The sequence below is a fragment of the Anomalospiza imberbis genome, chromosome 19 (assembly GCF_031753505.1).
Source record: "Anomalospiza imberbis isolate Cuckoo-Finch-1a 21T00152 chromosome 19, ASM3175350v1, whole genome shotgun sequence".
In the NCBI taxonomy this organism is placed as follows: Eukaryota; Metazoa; Chordata; class Aves; order Passeriformes; family Viduidae; genus Anomalospiza; species Anomalospiza imberbis.
The window spans coordinates 9,091,908-9,112,173 of NC_089699.1; the positions used below are offsets into that span (position 1 = coordinate 9,091,908).

General features: G+C 43.3%; 1 protein-coding gene across 21 annotated transcripts in view; it reads left to right on the forward strand.

Moving 5' to 3' along the window:
* Positions 1–19,888, forward strand: part of CACNA1G (calcium voltage-gated channel subunit alpha1 G) — a 143,662-nt gene extending 123,774 nt beyond the window's left edge. For 13 of the 21 annotated variants that reach the window (XM_068209573.1, XM_068209574.1, XM_068209582.1 and 10 more), the window contains 10 exons: positions 807–940; positions 2,111–2,181; positions 2,461–2,539; positions 2,617–2,738; positions 2,990–3,334; positions 5,606–5,746; positions 8,869–9,003; positions 12,076–12,265; positions 14,731–14,900; positions 18,785–19,888. In XM_068209573.1, the coding sequence (XP_068065674.1) occupies positions 807–940; positions 2,111–2,181; positions 2,461–2,539; positions 2,617–2,738; positions 2,990–3,334; positions 5,606–5,746; positions 8,869–9,003; positions 12,076–12,265; positions 14,731–14,900; positions 18,785–19,639 (2,242 nt within the window). In that variant the 3' untranslated portion in view covers positions 19,640–19,888. The remainder of the gene's footprint in view (positions 1–806; positions 941–2,110; positions 2,182–2,460; positions 2,540–2,616; positions 2,739–2,989; positions 3,335–5,605; positions 5,747–8,868; positions 9,004–12,075; positions 12,266–14,730; positions 14,901–18,784) is intronic. The other 8 variants (XM_068209590.1, XM_068209591.1, XM_068209577.1 and 5 more) reach the window with 8 other exon arrangements.
* The last annotated feature ends 378 nt before the right edge of the window (positions 19,889–20,266 follow it).

A 20,266-nucleotide genomic window follows, 5' to 3' on the forward strand; every position in this document is an offset into this window, starting at 1 on the left:
CAGATCTCCACCAAGTAGCCAGTTCTCTTCTCATGCCAGTTGCATGTCCATATAATCAAGTGAACCTGTTGAAGTGACAAAATTTATGTCAAGAGAAAGAATCTATCCCTGAGTGAACATGAAAGAAAGAAAGGACCTCTGTTTAATGCAGATGAGAAGCAATGGATGACATTGTGTCTTTATCTAGATTTTAACTCTCTTAGCTCACAAACACAAATTTTATGTCCTTGGTGGGTCTTTCTCCCATTTTTGCCTTCTTCAATGTTAATACCAAAACCAGGGCACTAAGCAGGCCTTCACATGAGCCCTTCAGCATCCACTGCATGGTTCCATCCCTGTCCCCACATTTTGTGTGTCTGTGCTGGAATTACCACTCTCTCCAGCCTGGCACAAATCCTTGGGACCTTTATTTCACCAACACAATTTTTTTCTGAGGACTGTACATGGGGTCCTGTTCTTTCTGGGGCAGATCTCACATTGAGGTCCACAAGTGTCATGTCTAGAAGTGGCTAGACAGACAACAGTGTCTCTCCTGAGGTTTGGAGTCTCTGGGTAGAAAACTTCCCAGCTTTTGTTCCTCTTTTCCCTCAGTGAAGGATATCTTTGGAATTGGCTGGTTTTCTAATGAGATGCATTAGTTACAATGATTTCATAACATCACTGCTTTTGTATAATACCCTCAGAAAAATACTGCAGATTCATTTGAGTTCTCAAACCATTGAAATGACTGGAATTCGTGTGAAACAAGCTGCCTCCCTTTGCCAGCTTCTTAGTAGATGTTAAACTTCACTTTGTGTTGTCTCCAGATGGAACCAATTAGATCTGGCAATTGTGCTGCTGTCTATCATGGGTATCACTTTGGAAGAGATCGAGGTGAATGCTTCACTACCAATTAATCCCACAATTATCCGGATCATGAGGGTTCTCAGGATCGCCCGAGGTGAGAGGGATAAAGCAGAATTGACTTGTGTTTGAGGTACATGGTTGGCATCAGGAGAGAGTTAAGCACTGAGAAACAGTCCTGGGGCACATCCTCATCATAATGTGCATAGTTCTGGCATCAACGGGCTGTAAACAAATGAAAGAACAATGGGGGAAAATACTTGCAAGGAGCCAAAAAGCTGAGCCAACTGACCATGTGTTTCTGCCTTAAGAGATCTTGAAGGCTGAGAGCTTAGAAATTAAGGAGAAGTAGCTGTGGCAGTAACTCCCAGAGATGTACCTGGGAAAATTGCTCCAGTCAAATCAAAGTCATCTCTAACAGGGATTAGAGAACACAAGCTTGAGTACATCAGCTTTAAAAGATGAGCATCTAATAAATTTAAAATCCCATGAGGCTTTACATCACACCACTTGGTGACAAAGCATGCCTTGTCACACTGTATCCATCTGTCCCCTCAGACACGTTCCCAAGTCAGGGAGCCAACTTCTTCAGGGATTGAAGTTGATTTTTCAAAACAGGGAGGTGTCAGGGCCAAATAATGAAGATGTAAAATATGAGTGCTCAGGCCCTTAATGAAGTACTTCCAGGCCCTCCTGAAGGGTATTGTGCTCTGAGGAAGAATTGTTTTGATTACAGCCCTCATCTAAGCAGAGAAGGAGCTGGAGGAGAAATTAAATGCTGCTGTGTCTCAAGAGGGGGGAAAAGTGGGTTTTCTGTGCATTGGATCTCTTTCAGAATTAAAAATACATGCAGCTTCCAACTGGAAATGCAACCTTCTGGAAGAGATGTGTAAATCATTCCTCAGTGAATCATGTATGAAAGTGGGTAGCCTATGGAAGTGGGAAAGTAGCCCCAGGGCTGGGAAAGGAACTGCTCATGATTACTGGAGGAAGGAGATGAGTCCAATACAGATAAAATGGGGAAGGAAGAGCCAGGCAGAGTGATAACGCTTTCTCCAAGTCTCAGAGTAGGTGATGCTGCTATTCATGGGATTTTGATAGTATCCAGGCAACAAAGAGTGATGTAAAAAGGCCAAGGACTGTAGCAGCTAATGGTGAACACTTGACAAGATTTCACATTTTTCTTCCTGGGCTCCTGGGAGAGGGACTGAGTTTGTGCCTCTCTGCCAATGCTGCCGTTACCAGACTGCAAATGTGTTTTCCACAGTGCTGAAGTTGCTGAAGATGGCAGTGGGGATGAGGGCCCTCCTGGACACCGTGATGCAAGCGCTACCGCAGGTAACCCACTGCCATATCAAACCAGAGCTCCTCTGGCCCACAGCTCATTTCCTATTGCAGAGGAATGCTAATAATTTTATCTTTGCTGTCATTAGAGAATCAGATTTTCCTCCCGAAGCACTGAGATACAGTCCTCATATTGAGGTCATTTTTGCCCTGAAGCAATTTAAGTTTTGGATTAAAGAATACAGCAAGAAACAGGTCTGGAACAAAAAAAATCAATGAATGTTCTTTTTTTTTTTTTCTGTTTTTTCCCCCCATTTCTTTTTCTCTTTTCAGGTGGGGAATCTGGGCCTTCTCTTCATGTTGTTGTTTTTCATATTTGCAGCTCTTGGAGTGGAGCTGTTTGGAGACCTCGGTGAGTCTTCCCGTGCCAGTGGAAGGGGTGGGAATGGTATTGGAGTGAGGGTCTCACAGCTGTGCTTGGTCTCACAGAGTGTGATGACACACACCCTTGCGAGGGGCTGGGACGGCATGCCACATTCAGGAACTTTGGGATGGCCTTCCTGACCCTCTTCCGAGTATCCACAGGAGACAACTGGAATGGGATAATGAAGGTAAGTGTTAAGGTTTTGTCAGCAAGGGTATTGCTGTTCTAAACGTGAATTTTGCCAAATCTTCTCAGTTTCCTTCATGAAAGGACAACCCATTGCAGACTGTGGTTCATGCTGCAATCTCTTCACATCCCTCCATCTCTTAGTGTCATGGTTTAGTTGATAAGCTGGCGTTAGGTGATAGGTTGGACTTGACGATCTCCAAGGTCTTTTCCAGCCTGGTTGATTCTGTGATCATTCCCCCGCTGTTTTAGGACACACTGCGTGACTGTGACCAGGAGTCCACCTGTTACAACACCGTCATTTCCCCCATCTACTTCGTCTCCTTTGTGCTGACAGCCCAGTTTGTGCTGGTGAATGTGGTGATCGCAGTGCTCATGAAGCACTTGGAGGAGAGCAACAAGGAGGCAAAGGAGGAGGCAGAGCTTGAAGCAGAACTGGAGATGGAGATGAAGACCATCAGCCCTGGCCAGCACAGCCCCTCGGACATCTTTGCGTGGACAGGCACCACCAGTGGAGAGAGACCCGAGAGCCCCCGTGGATTTACCAATCCCATGCAAATCAAGGTGGATTCTCAGCTCTCACTAGCTTATCATATGGTGAGAATCTCTGTTGGAGGATGAGGAGGGCTTGACCTGCATTTTTGTTGGGGGAAGACTTGCACGAGTTGGTAGTGAAAGAGGCGTGTACCAGATGTTCTGAGCTTGTATTCCCTGCTTTCTGCTGCTGACTCTTGTGTGGTTTGGGAGCCAATGTTGCAGGGAAGAGACCCCAGGCAGGTCTCCAGCCCACCTTGATGCATCTGTTTGGAGGGAGAGAGTTTTGCAATTTACTCTGGAGTTCAGCTCAAGCCACAGAGTTCAGAGCTAGCTCCAAATTTACTCTAATTCAGAGTTTTGACTGGTCCTTTGTGATAGCAAAATCATGAGCGTAATTTGTTTGCTTTTCTAATACAGACCATGAACCACAACATAAAAGAGGAATGAAACTAGGCTAATCTTTGCTTCAGTATTAAATTTGTTTTATGTAACCTCAATTTAAAAACCATCCCCACAGTCAGGCTTGAAAGAAAAGATTCTTTTAACAATAGAATAATCCAGAGGAGACTCAAACCTGAGCTCACCAGAGCTGGTGGCAGAACTCCCACTAGCAGAAGAATGGCTGTAATGTGGGAGCTGCTACAAGCTGCACCATGTCTCCCTAAAGCACAGTTTTTGGATGAAGACTCAGTTTGAGGAATAAGAGGTGAGATCAAGCCACAGACAAGTTATTTGGGAGGTCACTGAGCTGAAATTACTCAGGAAATACAGTCCAGCCTTTTTTTAGTCTTAGCTGATTGCAAATTGGGTTAAACTCTATGCAGACCTCATTAACTTTGATTACATCATGATTTCACAACATCATGTCTTGGCCACAGCCTGGGGTGGACTAATGCATATTCTAATGCATGAAAAACTCATTTATGATTTTTAGTCCAAGGGTGAAAGAGAGTAAATCCCCGCTTAATCTTTGTTTCAGTTCCTAAGCTACTGGAAATTTGTGGTGCCATTAGAATCTCTGATGTCTGAGATGGAATCCAAAGCTGCTCTTTGGCTCAGGAAAAAGGAGTTCAGGGCCCTGTGGGGAAATCCAGATTTACTACGTCCTCTAGGAAGAAACAATACATCCCAACTGGTGCTGTATGTGTTGAGCAGACTACTAGCATGTCCTCAGCTGTGTTGTCCTGCACCAGGACTGAAACTGGCAAAAAAGAGAAATTGCAAAACTGTGAGACAAATCAGTCAGAATGATACCCTCACTCTGCAGTCTGTTAAACCCACCCTCTCTAAAGGCGGCCTGGGAAAGGGTTTATTCCAGTCATAACCTTCAGAGTGTGTTTCTTGCTCTTTCCCTCAGACAGAAGCCTCAAAAACCTCCAGGAGATCTTATTCTGACTATTTATTTTCCCAACCAAAATCTTCAGGACAAATCTGATGCTTGAGCTTGATAGCAGAGGAATACAATTCCCAGGACACAGCCCTGCAAGGACAGCATGCTCTTTTGCTTGCCTCTTTCCTGGGATTTTTGCACTGTGTGCTGTTGACTGTAGTGCTGGTCCTCATCTCATTGTATGCATTGGGCATTCCCTACATGGAAGGTGCACCCTGAAATCAATCCCCTGCTGCCTGCAAAAGCCAAACCCTGCTCTGTACAACCCCAGTGCTGTGGCCAGCTGGTTTGACATCATTGGCCAGAACACCGGGGGCACCGCAGCCCATGTCTGGCAAATGAATTAGTGACCTGACACGTGTCCATCCCCGCTCAGCTGCAGCTTCCATGGACAGGACACTCAGCTTCTCTTCAGTCATGTTATTTTAATTTCTGTGCCATCTGGATATGGATTTAGGTGTCAGGTATTAGGTCCTGCAGCTCAAAAGTGTGGACCGTGTGTGTAGAAGCCTTGCAGCAAGAAGTGCCCTGTTGAAGTTGACAGCACCAATGGAAAAATTCTGCTCAGCCCCCAGAAATGACTGGCCATGTTTGCTGAGAGGGAGATTGTCCCCAAGGAGGGCCCCGGGTGGGAGCAGCCATGGTCTCGGGGCAGCTGCCATCGCTCCATCTCTTGTAATGTCTGGGAAAGCTGTCTCTGCTCACTGTGATATTACTGCACTGTTCTCTCTCCTTTTCTCCTATCCCATTGTTCCTGTTGCTGCTGTTCTCCTTGAACGTTTCCACCTTCTTTTTTCCCCTTCTACTTTTTTCTCTCATTTTGTTCATTGGGTTTGATATGCTGTCCTTATTTTCTCTCTGTCTCTGTCCCTCGCCTTTTTCCTCCTCTCCTTTTGGCTTGCTCTCCTCTCTCTCTGCATGCTATACACCACCCTTCCTAGGAAAGACACTTGTTTGATACCATATCACTGCTGATCCAGGAATCTCTGGAAGGAGAGCTGAAGCTGATGGACAACCTGTCAGGCTCTGTGTGCCATCATTATGCCCTCCCAGCTCCCGAATATTACAACTCTGAGAACCAGGTTAATATCCTAATTTCCTGCAAAGTCTCCATCCAAACTCAATTTGACTGAGACCTTTAATAGCAAGTTAAAGTTCTTTATGTAATGCAGTCACAGGAATTTGGAAGCATAAGTCACTTTGGCTTTTTCTGTGGGAGTAGATGATGTTGTATATCAATGGAAGAGAAAGAGAACATGCTCGGACTTTCCCTTGTCAACCCAGTGAGAAGTTTTTCATTGGGATTTACAGTTCATAGGTGTTAGAGGGGAAATGCACAAAATTCCATCTCCATCCTTCAGTGAGGTCCTTATATTTGGCTTCCTGCTCCTAAGCAGGGCCCCACAGCAATGTCAGGGCATGTCTGCAGAGCCTGCAGTGTGAGGTTTTCTCAGAGCAGAGCCTGAGATGCTGGGGTTCATCAAATGATCTCTGTGTTCTGTGCCTACTTGTACTGCATGAAAATCCAGTTTTGAAGGGTTTTCCTAAAGAGGCTTCTTGCAAATGGGTCACTGTAAACTAGATCCTCATCTCTGATCTAGTGAATTTAGGAGGGGAGGCCGCCCTTAATGATGCACAGAAGTAACTGTGTGCTCCAGTGCTTTCTCAAGCAGACAGTGCTTGTTTAAAATTAGTCCATTTACTTCCTAGAATAAAATACCTACTTTTTAAAGTGAGCTATTCTTTAGAGCAAATATTTTCCCTAAAACACAGCAGTGACCATAATAATAATTCAAGCACACCTATTTTTTGCTGCAGTTGGAGTTGAGCAAATTCCATATTTCTTGATCTATTTCCCCCCACCCCAGCTAAAAATAGCAGAAGTCTTCTCGTTAAATCAGTGTGCTTGTTTATGAGCTCACTGACACTCTAAATTACCCAACTTTTGATGGTTCATTAGAGGAAAGGAACAAGCTTAGGTAAAATGAAATCCTACTGCAGATCTTTATATAGCAGGATTACATGTCTCCCTCTGATTACTCCATATTGCATCCTAGAGTCTATTAAGATATAGGAAGTGGTTGTCTCTAATAATTGCCAGAGGAATAGAGACAGTAGCTTTGGCAGGGAAGGCAGAGGGTCAGTAGGAAACTCAGTGAGAGCTGGTTGAAAATTTTTTGTCACAACATTTTTCACCAGAAAGTGCTGCTGCAGCAAAAAAAAAATGGGTTTGTTTTGACATTACTGTAATGAAAAAATATAGCATTCCAGTTTGCAATGGCTTTTTCTTTAAAAATTTAAGCTTCCCCCCCACTCCCACCCCCCCCCATCTATAATTAAAACTGGTCTAAATCAGTTGGATGTTTCCAACAAAATGTTTTGACAGCTTCAAACTCAATTTTGGGTTTGGGAAGGCTGAAGTGGGGTGATGTTTTGTTTACATTTTGGCTTTTCTGTTCACACCATTTGTCATGTTCTCAGGCAATTCAGGAATTTAGAGCAGTGCTGAGACTTGCTGAAAGCAATCTGATTAATAGCAACTCCCAGCAAGGCAGCTTCAGCAGGCAGGAGCTGCTGGAGCCCACCACGCTCCTGCACAGCTTTTTCCTGGCTCTGGTTGGTGGGTCCCTCTTAGGGATTCCTGTCCTTAGGCTGGCAGCCTTCACAGTGATGCCTTTTAGGGGAGCCTCATATTAAATCAGGGGCTCCAAATCATCTCTCTCATCCATTGCCAGCAGATAAGTGTGCTAGAAGAGATATCAAAGCCGAGGTTAGATGAGAGGAGTCCAACCCTCTTACTTATCTCAGCTGAATTTTGAGCCTCTCCAGGCTCACTCATCGCTGGGTTTGTTCCATCCTGTGGCTGCCATTTCTAAGAGTGAGAAAACCGAGTCCTTTGACAACTTCAATGCAAGAGATCTGGGCCTCTCTGTTTTCTCTTGGAAGATTTATTGCTGCTGAAAGACTTTTCAAGCAAAGAGGATGGCAAAAAAATGCACAGTGAGAACTGAAAAGGAAACACTTGGGACTAGCCCAGAGCAGGCAGCCCCTGTGAGCATGAGCTGGGTTTGGACGTTACCTGATGAAATGCCATTCCTGGTATCACGAGCACTGTATCCAGGGAGGGGATCTGGAGAACTGAGCCTGCTGCAGGGCAGACACCCCCTCCTACAGTGCCTGGCAGCAGAGCTGCTGCTCTGGGGGAGATGCTGCTGTCCCCTTTCCCCCCTCTTTTTCCTCTGAAATCTGAAGCGACATTTTCACATTTCTTATAAAATGACCTCTGTGTCTAGGGAGAGAGCTTCATCAATGACTTGATAAGGGCATTTATAGATTGTTTGAATGTCTTCAGTGGGGATCCATTCATACAAGATGCATGAAAACAGGAGTGAGGCTGTGTAGAGCCAATTCCCGAGTCAGGATTTCTCAGTGCCAGAGGAGACAGCTGGGGCCAGGCCTGAGGGGCATCTGGTGGCTGAAAGATGCAGTTGGCTGTTGTAGTAGGTCAGTTATTGGTGTCACTGGAGGCTCTATAGCCAGCCAAAAAGAGTTGAAACCACCAGGAAGGTGTTTGCTGACCACAATTAAGTTTTAAGTTTCTCCTAATGCCCTTTTATCTGTGAGAAAATGAATTATGGTCCCACCTGCCTTTTGGGGGTGGGGGGGTGGTCCCTGCAGCCTTCCTGTGGCACAGGGAAAGGCACACTCCATACCCCACCTGAAAAGATGGTTTAGTTGTTGGGGAATCTTTGGAGATTAAATACGTTTATCTTAGAAACCAGGATGGTTATTGGGGGGGAACAACTTCAGAGAAATCAGATTTTGAAACCACTTGTATTTGATCACAGCCAAAAGGATGAATCTCTCTATTATGACAGCAGTGTTACTTTTGCTTTATCATATAGACAGAACAATAGCAAAATACAAGGCTAACATTAGTGTATGGTTTTAAACCCCCTCCCAGATCCTTGGTAAGCACTGAAGTATGAATGTCCCACTCCTTTTTTAATTTCTTCATTATATTTAATTTCTTTAATGTTCTGTCCCTGGTAACAATGTGCATGATGTAGCTTCTCCCACTGCAGGGATATTGCTTTAGTGTCTAGAAGTATTTAGATTATGATACTTTTTTTTTCTTTTTTTAATTTTCTTTTCCAAAAGATTTGTGTCCTGGTTTCTTATGTTTAATCATTTCTCCCTTTAGATCCCTCTAGCTGAGATGGAGGCTCTATCTCTGACGTCAGATATTCTCTCTGAAAAGTCCTGGTCCTTAGCTCTGACGGATGACTCTTTTCCTGATGACATTAACACACACTTACTTAATGCTCTGGAAAGCAATGTACATACACTGGTCGCTGTGTAGTCTGATGTTTACAGGGTTCGAAATACTGCTCCCATCTCTCTGCACCTGCCTATTGGCATTTCCAGTTCCAGCCCCTTCTCAAATAGCACCAACCTCTTCCCTGAACAGGATGCTGTCCTTAATGCTATTAGGTCCTGGGTTTTGTCACTCTTGTCCACAATCTTGGCTCCTTGCAAGGAATGAGTGGTTATTTCAATTTTTCTTTTGGTGTCTTATGTATAAACAGTGTGTTTTCTACAAGTAAAATTAGTAGTAAAAAAAAAAAAAAAAAGGCTTTGGAAAGCATCAAGGTTGAAATTTCCTCCTCATCTGAAACAAATCAGTGATACCGTGTGAAGAGACACCCATGAGCTAATGACCCATGTCCTCTGCTGAAGGGTCAGCCCAGCCCCAACACTTCGGTTTGGAGTGGATTTTTGTCATTGTGAACACAGGCAACACAAGGCTTTTTGCATGATTGATGCCAGACTGTTTCTTGTACAAATATCAAATGGGGATCTCTCCAACATGATACTTGTTTTGCAAATTCTTTCTAGCAGTCACTATGCTGGAAAAAAAAAAAAATACTATTCCATGTTTTTTTGACTGACATAACCAGTATTTTGAACCCTGCCTTCACCATCTCCTCTTTGAAACATTAGACATTTTTAGCTGTGTAGCAGTCAAGTGCTTTTTTTCTGCTGTAAAACAGACATAACTCCTTTCCCAATTTTTTAAATCATTCTTGTTTTCTTTGTTGTTGTTCATGTACCTACCTTTGAATGTTTGTGTTGTTCATAAATTTTCTGCCATATTAGTTGACTGTCATCTTAATTAGCACTTATTTGAGAAAAATCTCTTAAACCGTGACAATATTTCCCATCATGCTTCATGGCATCCTGTACAAAAGATTTTGTAAACTCTGTTTTACTTTTTGTACGAGGCTTTTTGTTTCACAATTAGTATGGAGAGTTGGACAGAGGAGAAACCCTCCTAGTTTTCAATCAGATTAGACAGCTTTGTTTGACAGCACTGCAAAGTCTCAAAGGTACAGCCAGGAAAGATGTTTTTTCTCCCCTCTCCAAAAAAAAAGCAAAACTGTATTGAACAAAGGGTTTTGTGAATTTTTGTCAATACCAAAAAAGTGTTTGGTGGCAACAGTTGCCCAAACCCCTGAAGGACTGCAAGCTTTCATTGAAATCTCTTCTAAATGCAATATTTTTACACTTCATTTAGATGTGGCTTTAATTGAAAAATATCTGGATTGGGGATTTTTTTGTTGGTTTGATTTGGTTTTTGGTTTTGTATTGGTTTTGGTTTTGTTTTTTTGGTTTGTTTTTTTGATTTTTTTTTTTTTTTTTTTTTGTTCAAGGATAACTTGGATTTGATTTTCAGTCAAGCCAAAACAACGTGTTTTTCAAAAGTACCACTGAACCAAAAAGTCATGTGCTCCCACTGCTCTGTAGCCTGACCTGGGAAGATCATTTTACAGCCATTTTCAATGGTTTTCATGAATTTCACTCATGAGATTTCTCCCAAGATGATCCAAAAGTGGAAATAGCCCATATTGGATCCGGTCAACAAACCTAAAAGTTCACTGAAGGTTGGATTTGGATGGGGTCTCAAATCCAAGTTCTCATGTTCAGATTCCCATGGGTCTGAGTTTGAGATCTCCGGTTTCAGGCTACCTTTTCTGCTTTAAGCTCAGTAGTATGACAGCAAAGCAGCATGAAGTGGGTAGAAGGGGAAGGCAGGGAGGGACAGAGAGGTTCCCAAATCCAAACTCCCAGCTTTACTAGCACAGGTCTTGCTCTCCTTCCCCGAGCTGTATCAGGAGATTGCAGTCTCCCTTATCTAGTCTGTGTCCAGGCTCCAAATCAGCAGTTTCCCAAGGACTGAAACAAATGCTGTGTGGCAATGCAGACCTGTTTTGTTCATTAAATTTGCAATGGTGATCTCCTTTTCTTTTTTCTCTTCCCCGTCTTTTCTTCTTTTTTTCCTCTTTTTTTTTCCTTTTTGCAAATTCCTTTTAATCTCATCCTGTTTCTTGTGCAAATAAATGCCATAGTGAAATTTTATTTTTATGACTGGAGGATAAAATTGAGATCAAAAAAATCTGTGTTGATTCCAGAAAACCTGTAATGCACTGAATGAAGGGAAAAATTTTCTGAAAATAAGACCTAAAGTTTTCCCAAAATGATCAGCCAAATACTGTACTAGTCTACAGTGGCACAAACATACTCCTGTGTTTTCCACTTGAGACATTTTAACAATTAAATAATTGTTTCATTAGAAATACACTGTGAAGATGACTTTTCTTCAGTTTTTGCTAATACTCTCCAAGATAATAACACCCAAGAACATTTCTGGGATGGAGATATTTTCTTATGAAATCAGATCTGAATCCATTCAATATTGCCTTTGGGGCTGCCCATTCCAAGAGTCTCTTTGGCTGTAAAAATTCCACAGTCAACATATACACAGTAACCCTTGCTTGCATTAGATCCCTTCTAATTAGAGAATGGCTTTCACCCTGAAGCAGTAGGTTTAGATATCCTTTTCAATAAAATAGGTTTAGTTATTCATTATGTGAGAAGAAAATCCAATAAAATTCTGCTGTGAGCCAGAACAGAAAATATTATTTTTTATAAACTAGTTTTTGCATTTGAGTTGGGGTTCTTTTGTTTGTTTTTCTTTCTTTTATTATCAGAAGAGGAAACTACTCACCTTTGCAAAAGCCTGCCTTGCTGATGAGGGCACCTAGGGAGAGTCAAAGTTCTGCTAAGCATGTGACCTTTGCTGGCCTTGAGGCATGATGCCTTCTTTGCATATCTCTGAAATAGTCATGGTTTATTCCTACGTTGTGGCTTCCTGTTTCTGTGATCCATTGTGTGAGAGTTTATTGACAACCCCAACGAAGGGGGATGGCTCCCTGATAGATCCATTCGTGCACCCTGTGCATGCCCATCATGCCATCCTGGTTGCAATGGCTGTCGCGCGTGTTTCTGGGCACTTCTCCTCTTTCCCACCCTCCCACACCTGCCTTCCTCACATTTTTCTTCCCCTCAGGCTGATCTCCGCTCCAAGGACGACACGCTGACCCTGTCTCCCAGCAAGGACCTGCTGAGCGTGAGGAAGCCCTCGGTGGGACGCACCCACTCCTTGCCAAATGACAGCTACATGTTCCAGCCACCCTACTCCAGCCCCAGCCCTGCCTCCCTGGGCGACAGGAAACCGGCACATCACAAGTCCCAGTCAGGTACACGTCTCTCAGCTGGGACAAGAGTAGGGTATTCCAAGAGTTGTGGTTTCCCAAGCTCTTCAGCAGCAAGGGGAAAATTGCCACGAGTTTCCAGTCATGTGTCTAGACCCGTGGAACAGCTGTGAAAAGACTCCACAGTTTTTTTGTAAAGACCCTCCACAATTTACAAAGCCCTGTTTAAGATAACTCCTTTCTTCAGAATTTTTTGGCAATGTGACAGTGGCCTGGCTCAACACTGATTGTCTCCTGCCTGGTTCCCTAAGGTTACAGTCCCTACAGCCTGGTCTCCATCTGTCCCACCGGGCCCCAGAGGAGAAATCCCAGTAGAGAAATATTTCCTCCTGTCTGTATTTTACAGCAGTACCTGTTTGGAAGCTCTGTCTGGGAACATCTATGAAAGATGGGAAGAAGGTGTCTCTAAATGCCTGTAAAATGAACATAAATATGAATTGAGAGACATGTTGGTGTGAGATGAATGGGAAAATGAGAGAGTGTGGAATTGTTCTTCCCAGTGTGCATGGTTGGGATATACATCTTGGAGCTAAATTCAGAGATATTCTTAGGTACAGGGAGGGCTCTCCCTGCCTGCACCTCTGTCCCTGTGCTTGCAGCTGCCTCCCAGGGCTTGTCCCTGTGGCCCCAGTTCTTCTGCCTGCCAGGGGTTACCTGGGGCTGGGAAGTGAATGGAGCCACCTTTAATTTGTCTGTACATGCCATCATTTTAGAAATTTGTCACCAGTAAGACAGGGAAGTTTTTACAAGCATTGCCATTTGAAAGCCTCTAAGCAAAACATAATTTCAGCAGTGTTCAGAATGGTAGGAGATTTGAACAGATTAGAAATAAGATGTTGAAATTTGCATAGTAATAAGAATTTGGATGAATAGCAACTGTTGAACAGAAGCAAAAAAAAAGTGGGCACAAGGAAGGAAAATGAATCTGGTGTTGTGAGAAATCTCTGCCACAATACACAATCTTCAAGGTCAAGAGTGGTGTTTTGAAGAAACTGTTTGCACATAATGCTAATGGTGCAGCTAAAATCCCATTGAAAGCAATAGCAAATCTCCCATTACCTTCAGTTGAGCTAGAATTTATGGGTCTCTGTAACAGTCATGAAATTCCTGACCACATGGAAGAATCATGTTTGCTGCAGAGGGAATTTCCAGTGCTTCATTGTTGACCCTTAATTGGGATGTATTTGCACTGTCTTGAACAAAAACTACATCAGTAAGGGACTAGGTAATTTATGATTCCCTTCTTTTTCAAAATTTCACTTCCCAGCTTCAGTTTGGAGAACATGAATAGCCCTATCTGACAGCCCCGGCTTTCTGGGTACAGGCATTGCACCCTTGTACATCCACAGGAACAACTGTTCCACTGAGATGTAGCAGAAATACTTTGGAGAGGTAAAGCTGATGTCTTATAACCACATTAAGCAATTAAACCTTTTCTGTTTTTCCCCTGCTGGTGAAATTCCAATCATCTTAAGCAGGCCACAGTGCTGGGAGGTGTGTAAGGTCCCCAGATTCTGATGTATCACTGTCCTCTTGCACCTACAATGTCACTGCTTTTCAGGGTGGGGGAGTCACTGCCACCATATTACAGTTTGTAATAATTTAGAGTGCAGTGAAGACAGCAAGGGGTGCCAGGCGCCTCTAATAAATCACCACAACCAAACCATAATATTTCAAGCTGAGAAGGTTTTGTTGTCAGAAACACTGGCACTTGCAGGAGGCATTTGTTTGAATACTCCTTGGTAATGGGGCTGTTGCTCTGGGAAAGATTCCAGGACAAATGAGATTCTCTGGGATGCGGTCCAGATTAAATGAATTGTTTTGAAAAACATTGAGCCTGTGTGTGAGGGGAGCACACAGAGTTTCAAACCTCTTAGAAGCTGTGGCCAGCAACCACGAAGGGTCACAAAGAGGCTGGAGAGTATGTTTCCTTCTTCTGGGAGGCTTTGTAAAACCAGCCTTGAGAGCTGCCAGGTGCTCTTCCCTTTCACTTCATTTCCAGTGTATGCATGCTGGTTTGGAAATCCCAGCAGCTGGTCTCCAAGCAGGCTCAGGCATGGAGACACCTTCTAGAGCCTTTTAAAGTCAGATGTTTGCAGTGCTCAGAAGTGAGGCTGCCTGCATAGTTATTGGCCCAAAAGCAAGGATGCAGGAATTGCCAGGTCAGATGAACTTGTAGTTCCTTGTCTTCTGTTCTCAACAGGAGCTAGTCCCAGTTGTATCAGGGGAAAATGCCAAGAAAAATGAAATAATAGACAATGCTGGAGTAATTTATTAGTAGATGGGAGTTTTTTTCCCAGTTCTGGAAAGCCAGTTGCTGAATTCAGTGGTTTTGCTGTGCCTATCTGATCCAAGATGCAGCAGAGCAGTTTCCCCTGGGAGGTCACTGAGGTTGGGACACAACCCTTGGATGAACATGTCCCATTTCTGCCTCCTCTCCCCCTTGCAAGGTTCAAAGGCATCGGTGCAGTCGCAGCCAGCAGACACCAGCTCCCTCCTGCAAATCCCAAAGGACCATTTCCACCATGCAAGAGCTCACAACCATTTGGTGGGGGAGAGCAAGCCCCGGATCTCCCAGCAGGTACACTCCCCTTCTGCTGAAAGGCTGCTCCGCAGACAGGTAAGCAGAGTTATGATCATAAACCTGCTGGGCTTTTATATTGATGCATTTCCTGGTTAACCATGCTTTAAATTCAAGGAGGGATTCACTGAGAAATCTCCAGAGAACTCTCCTACAGAAATAACAAAATGGTTGGTGGTTTTTGATCTGAAAGCCATCCAGGAGTCTCCTAAGAACATGCATGATGAGTATCATGTCCTTTGGCAACATGCCTAGAAGTTCTCCATCTTGTTAGCACCTTATTTTTTTTTTTAATCCTCTTCATAAATGCAGCCAAATGCTCCCCAGGGGCTCGTTGGGGTTGAGGAACTCATTCTTAACTGCTGTGATTTTTTTGGTGCTTGAAAGGACACAAGAACTGCAGGCTCCATCCCGGGCCACCCCTCCTCTGAATCCTCTGGTTTTCCAAAAGAGGAGAAGTGTTTCATGGAAATTGGTTATCTCATATGCAAAACCATCATGAGAAGTATACTGGTTTTACAGTGAGAATAGAAAATTAAAATATTTTTCCATCAACTGTGAGCTTTTAAAAAGTTTGACTTTATGCACAGCAGAACATGTTCTATTTTCCAGCCAGTTTTATCTCTGTTTTTTGCCTGGCATTGATTTAAATCCTGATTCAATCAAAGATCTAAGGGATCTAATCAAAGATTCCAGTCTGGTTGATTGGAAGCATAAGTTTAGACTTATCTTTTTTTAGTAAAATACTTAAACTTGTGCTTCACTCACATTTTTAAGGACATTTCAATGATTGTGCAGCTGAACCGGGACCAGAAGCACATCTGATTCAAAACTTCTGCTTTATTCAGTATTTCCATGCCTGATTTTACATACACAAAGGTGATCAGTTCTATTTTTCAAAAGCAATTTATTTCCCATATAAAAATAGTCTCATTTCTTTAATATTTTAATCAACATTGACAAATTAGACAGTTGATTCATTAAGCTCTAAAAATGGATGTGAAGTACCAAGGTTAACAATTACATTAGTCTGTAATACTAAATTGACATAAGAAATTCCTTACATGTATTCATTTGCATGGGGTTGGCCAGCTATCCCAATCACCACTAATGGGGAAACTAATTGATGTCATGATTCCAGTTCATAACCACTCTCTCTTGCTTTCTAATGAATAACAGACCCATCCTTTTGAAGCAATCTAGCCGGAATAAGTTACCATGTTAGCCATCTTCTCCAGTCTAATTTTGTTCACATCTTTGACGGCTTCTTTTTGTAGACTCTTTCATATGTTTAAGTCAATTTATTGCCCTCCTTTCCTCCTTGTCCCTGCTCATGCAGTGACATGAACATGCTCTTGGAGTGACAGATCAAAGAGCAAAGAGTTTTGTGGCAGTGAGCAGATCTAGTCCGTGGGCAAACCCATGAGGGGTTGCCTTGGGCAGGCTCCTGAGCAGCAAGGAGCTCCCAGTCTGGCTAACGGGAGCAGTGAAGTTGTTCTGGTGATATTGCTGTTATTGTTAATTGCAATCTAGATGGCCAGACACTGGGAAACTTGGTCCTTTAAGAGGCAAAATTCCCTTTACAGCCCCAGCACTTCTGTTTGCTCAAGTGCTCTCTACTTGACTCCTTTTTATTGCTACCACTAGTGTCTCACTAGCACATCGAACAGCCTAAACTGGCAAAGCAGTTTGGTTTTCAGTACCCATTTATCCTTATCTTTACATATACTGCATGCAATTCTGATTTGGCTTTTTTTTTTTCCTCTTCCTCTTCCTCTTCCTCTTCCTCTTCCTCTTCATCTTCCTCTTCCTCTTCCTCTTCCTCTTCCTCTTCCTCTTCCTCTTCCTCTTCCTCTTCCTCTTCCTCTTCCTTTTCCTTCTCCTTCTCCTTCTCCTTCTCCTTTCCCTTTCTCTTTCCCTTTCCCTTCCCTTCCCTTCCCTTCCCTTCCCTTCCCTTCCCCTCATGCCATCTCCTCTCCTGAATCCAAAATAGATAAACCTTGTCCATCACATACCTGGTCCTTGCACTTTCCCTGAGCATTAAAACCTGTGTGTTTAACCTCCCTTTCCCTCCAGAGTGCTGGAGAGCAAGCACAGCCCCCACAGTAACGTCCAGTTTAGACTCCGGAATGTTTGACAATTAGCGATGCACTTGCAGAGGAAGATGAGTGGATCGGATGCTTTGGGAGAACATTCCTGCTGAGGATTGCACTCCTTGGCAGTGCATGGCACAAAGGCTTTTCTCCAGAGGAATTCTACCTGAAATTAAACCTATATTGATTTTGTAGTTCCAGGACTGTGTATCAAAGGTGTAGCCCACACCAAGCTGTGGCTGCTACAGGTGTACACCCCTCTGAGATGGCAGAGGGTCCTTTTATTTTTCAAACAAACCATTAAAACCAGTAAAACATTTGTACTATTACTACTAACAACAACCACAGATGCCTGTATCATAGAGAAAGAAAGAGCTGGTGGTGACTAATACTGTCGTGGTGTGCAACACAGGTTGGTGTGCAAGCAAAAGTAATGACAACAATTACTTTTTGCTTCTGTATTCGACTTCTGTGTGGTCTGTGTCTCTTTTCAGGATATGAACATGACTTCTTCTCCCAAATACTCATTAAAACTACTGGTGCTGAGGAGACCAGAATAACCTCACTCCTGACTGATTAGTTGCCAGCATTATGATGTGAAATTTTAACTAGAAAGGGTTCATCAGCACCGGATGAGATTGTTTGCCATATTAAACATTCTCTGAGCTGTCCCCATTGACAAAGGGAGTGCAATGTGCAGATGCTACAATAGACTATGGTGTTTCTGTGCACACATGGACACACTGCAGCTGATGAGAGCTTTGCTGGATAGAGATCATTTGGCTCAAATGATCCTTGTGGGACAATATTTATAAAAAGCGTATGATCATTTTGGGGTGATTTGTCACAAAAATATTCCTTAGCATGAGGAATTGAATCATTTTGTCTCCTTGCAGTTTTCTAAAGGATTGGGATCAGGTGTACTAGTTTCTTCCCAATTTTCCTGTGAATATTTTTGTTAAGATCAATTAGAAGTGTTCTCAAGCGGATACTCTGCCTTTAAGAGCCAGTTAATGTGGCTGATTTATAAAGCCTTTTGACAAGGCCTTTTGACAAATGAAAAGGCAAACCCTTGAAAACATGCCCAAGGTTCCCTCTGCCAGAGGGCACTGATGCTGCGTAAGATTCCAGTCAGCCAAGGCAAAATGTGCCTTAGGAAGCCTGAACTTAAGCATCAGAATGAATTGAAATAATTACGGATTATTATTAGTCCAGCTTTGGACTCCCGTGTTTCCAGCTCCTGCCATAAGATGATGCAGAGTCGTGGCTCCAGGCTAGGGACCAAAGCCAGGGACAGGCTGTTGCCTTGATGCTGGCCCACAGTGGGGTTGCTCTGGTGTTACTGGCTCTGGGGATCCTATTCCAGGTCCTCAGCATCACCTGAGCTAGAGAAGGGAATACACAGGCTCACTTGCACATCTTTCTCTCCTGCTCACACCTGGGCTGCTGAAATTATCGAGGGCTTTGCTGTAAACCTTCATTCTTTGCATAACAAGAACATGAGTAAGTTTGGGTGGGGGCATTCTGGTTTTGCAGCCCTCCATCCTTAGAGGGGAAAGCCAAAGGTCAACCATTTAGGAAGAGTGAAGGGCTGTCGCACAGGGACAAACCCACAGATCCCTGACAATGGGAATTGGTAGAACCCAGAACACAAGTTGTTGTGTTGGGTCTGTGGGTCTGTGCTGATGGGTCAATGGGTCTGTGCTGAGGGATCTCAGCAGAGCTGAGTGCCCTGTAAATGCTGTGCCTTGCCTGTACTAACCTTTGTTTGGTCTGTCTCTCTCACCTGGCAACTCCTCTCCTCCCCAATCCCTCTGCGCTCTGATACAGATGGCTATAAGGAACGACTCTCTGGATAGCAAGGAGAATCTCCACACCGAGGTGAGTGAACTCTCTGACCCAAATGTTCCCACTGTGCCCAAGGAGGAGTCACCAGTGGCTCTGATACCCTCAGAAGTGAATGAGTTGGCTGCCTGGAGTCGGGCAAGCGTCCATACGCAGCAGCATTCCCACAATCAGTATAATATTTCAAAGCAGGCACCAGCATCCTGTGCTTGTGCAGACTCGTATCAGGAGACCCCTGAAGATTCAGTGGACCAAGAAGTATCTGAAATCAACAGCTCCTCAGAGCCTTTCACTTCAGAAACTTGCACAGCCTCGAGTGCCTGTTCGGAGGGTCAGCCTCTCACACCTAAGAGGAACGTGGGCAATACCGGCAACGTGATACTGAAGGACCTGAAGAAATACCACAGTGTAGACACCCAGGGTCTGCTAAAAAAACCGCCCTCTTGGTTAGATGATCAAAGGAGACATTCAATAGAGATTTGTTCCATAGAAAACAGCCCTCAGCACCATTCCACATCCAGCTCCTCTGGCTTTATAAGTCAGGTGGTCAGTGAAATGGAATGCTTGCAAGGTACACGACAAAAGAAGAAACTGAGCCCTCCCTGTATATCTATAGATCCACCTGACAGGCAGAGTTTGGTACCTAGAGCACCCCACAGCATCTCACCTGCCAGTGGAGACGTTTGCTTGAGGAGGCGTGCTCCATCCTGTGAGTCCAAGGATTCAATGGATATAGGGGATTCGCTGCTTCCAGACAGTATGTCAACATCTCCTACCCCAAAGAAAGACTTGTTGACACTTCCTAGCTTTTCCTTTGATCAGACTGAAATGGACCCCTGAGTTACTTTTCTGTTGGTGCCAAATGTCTTCTTCCTTTCATGTAATAGAAAAAAAAAAAATTTAAAAACTCTGTACTCCAAAATGGCACTGGGTAAAAAATTTCCAAAGAAAGATTAAAGAACCAGCTGGTTAAAAGAGTGGTTAACCTATATCACGCTTACTTAAGCATATGTTCTGCTTAGGTAAAAGCAATACAATGTGCAGAATCTATATGTATATTATATTTTATTAAATTAATTGAATCTAGTATCGCGGGATGTAGTACATTTTGTGACTAAAGACTCATTTAATTTTCTTCTATTTTATGTATCTCGGAATATTTCTGAGATAAAGTTTGTTTTTATGAATATTTTAACCTAAAAAGTATATATTTGATCCCTTCTCCTTTTTTTTGTTTTATTTTGTTTTTTTGTTCGGGTTTCATTTTGTTTTGCAAAGCACAAAATGTAGCCAATTAGTGCATTACAGAGGAAATATATCCCACAGTCAGCAGTAAATAAGGATTATTTAATGTAATTTATTTTTCCCCTTGAACTTCAGTGATATTCTGGGAAAACAATTGTTTGCGTAGTACAGAAACGCAATCACAATTTTTTAAGAAAATATTCCAATCTTGCATAAAATTGA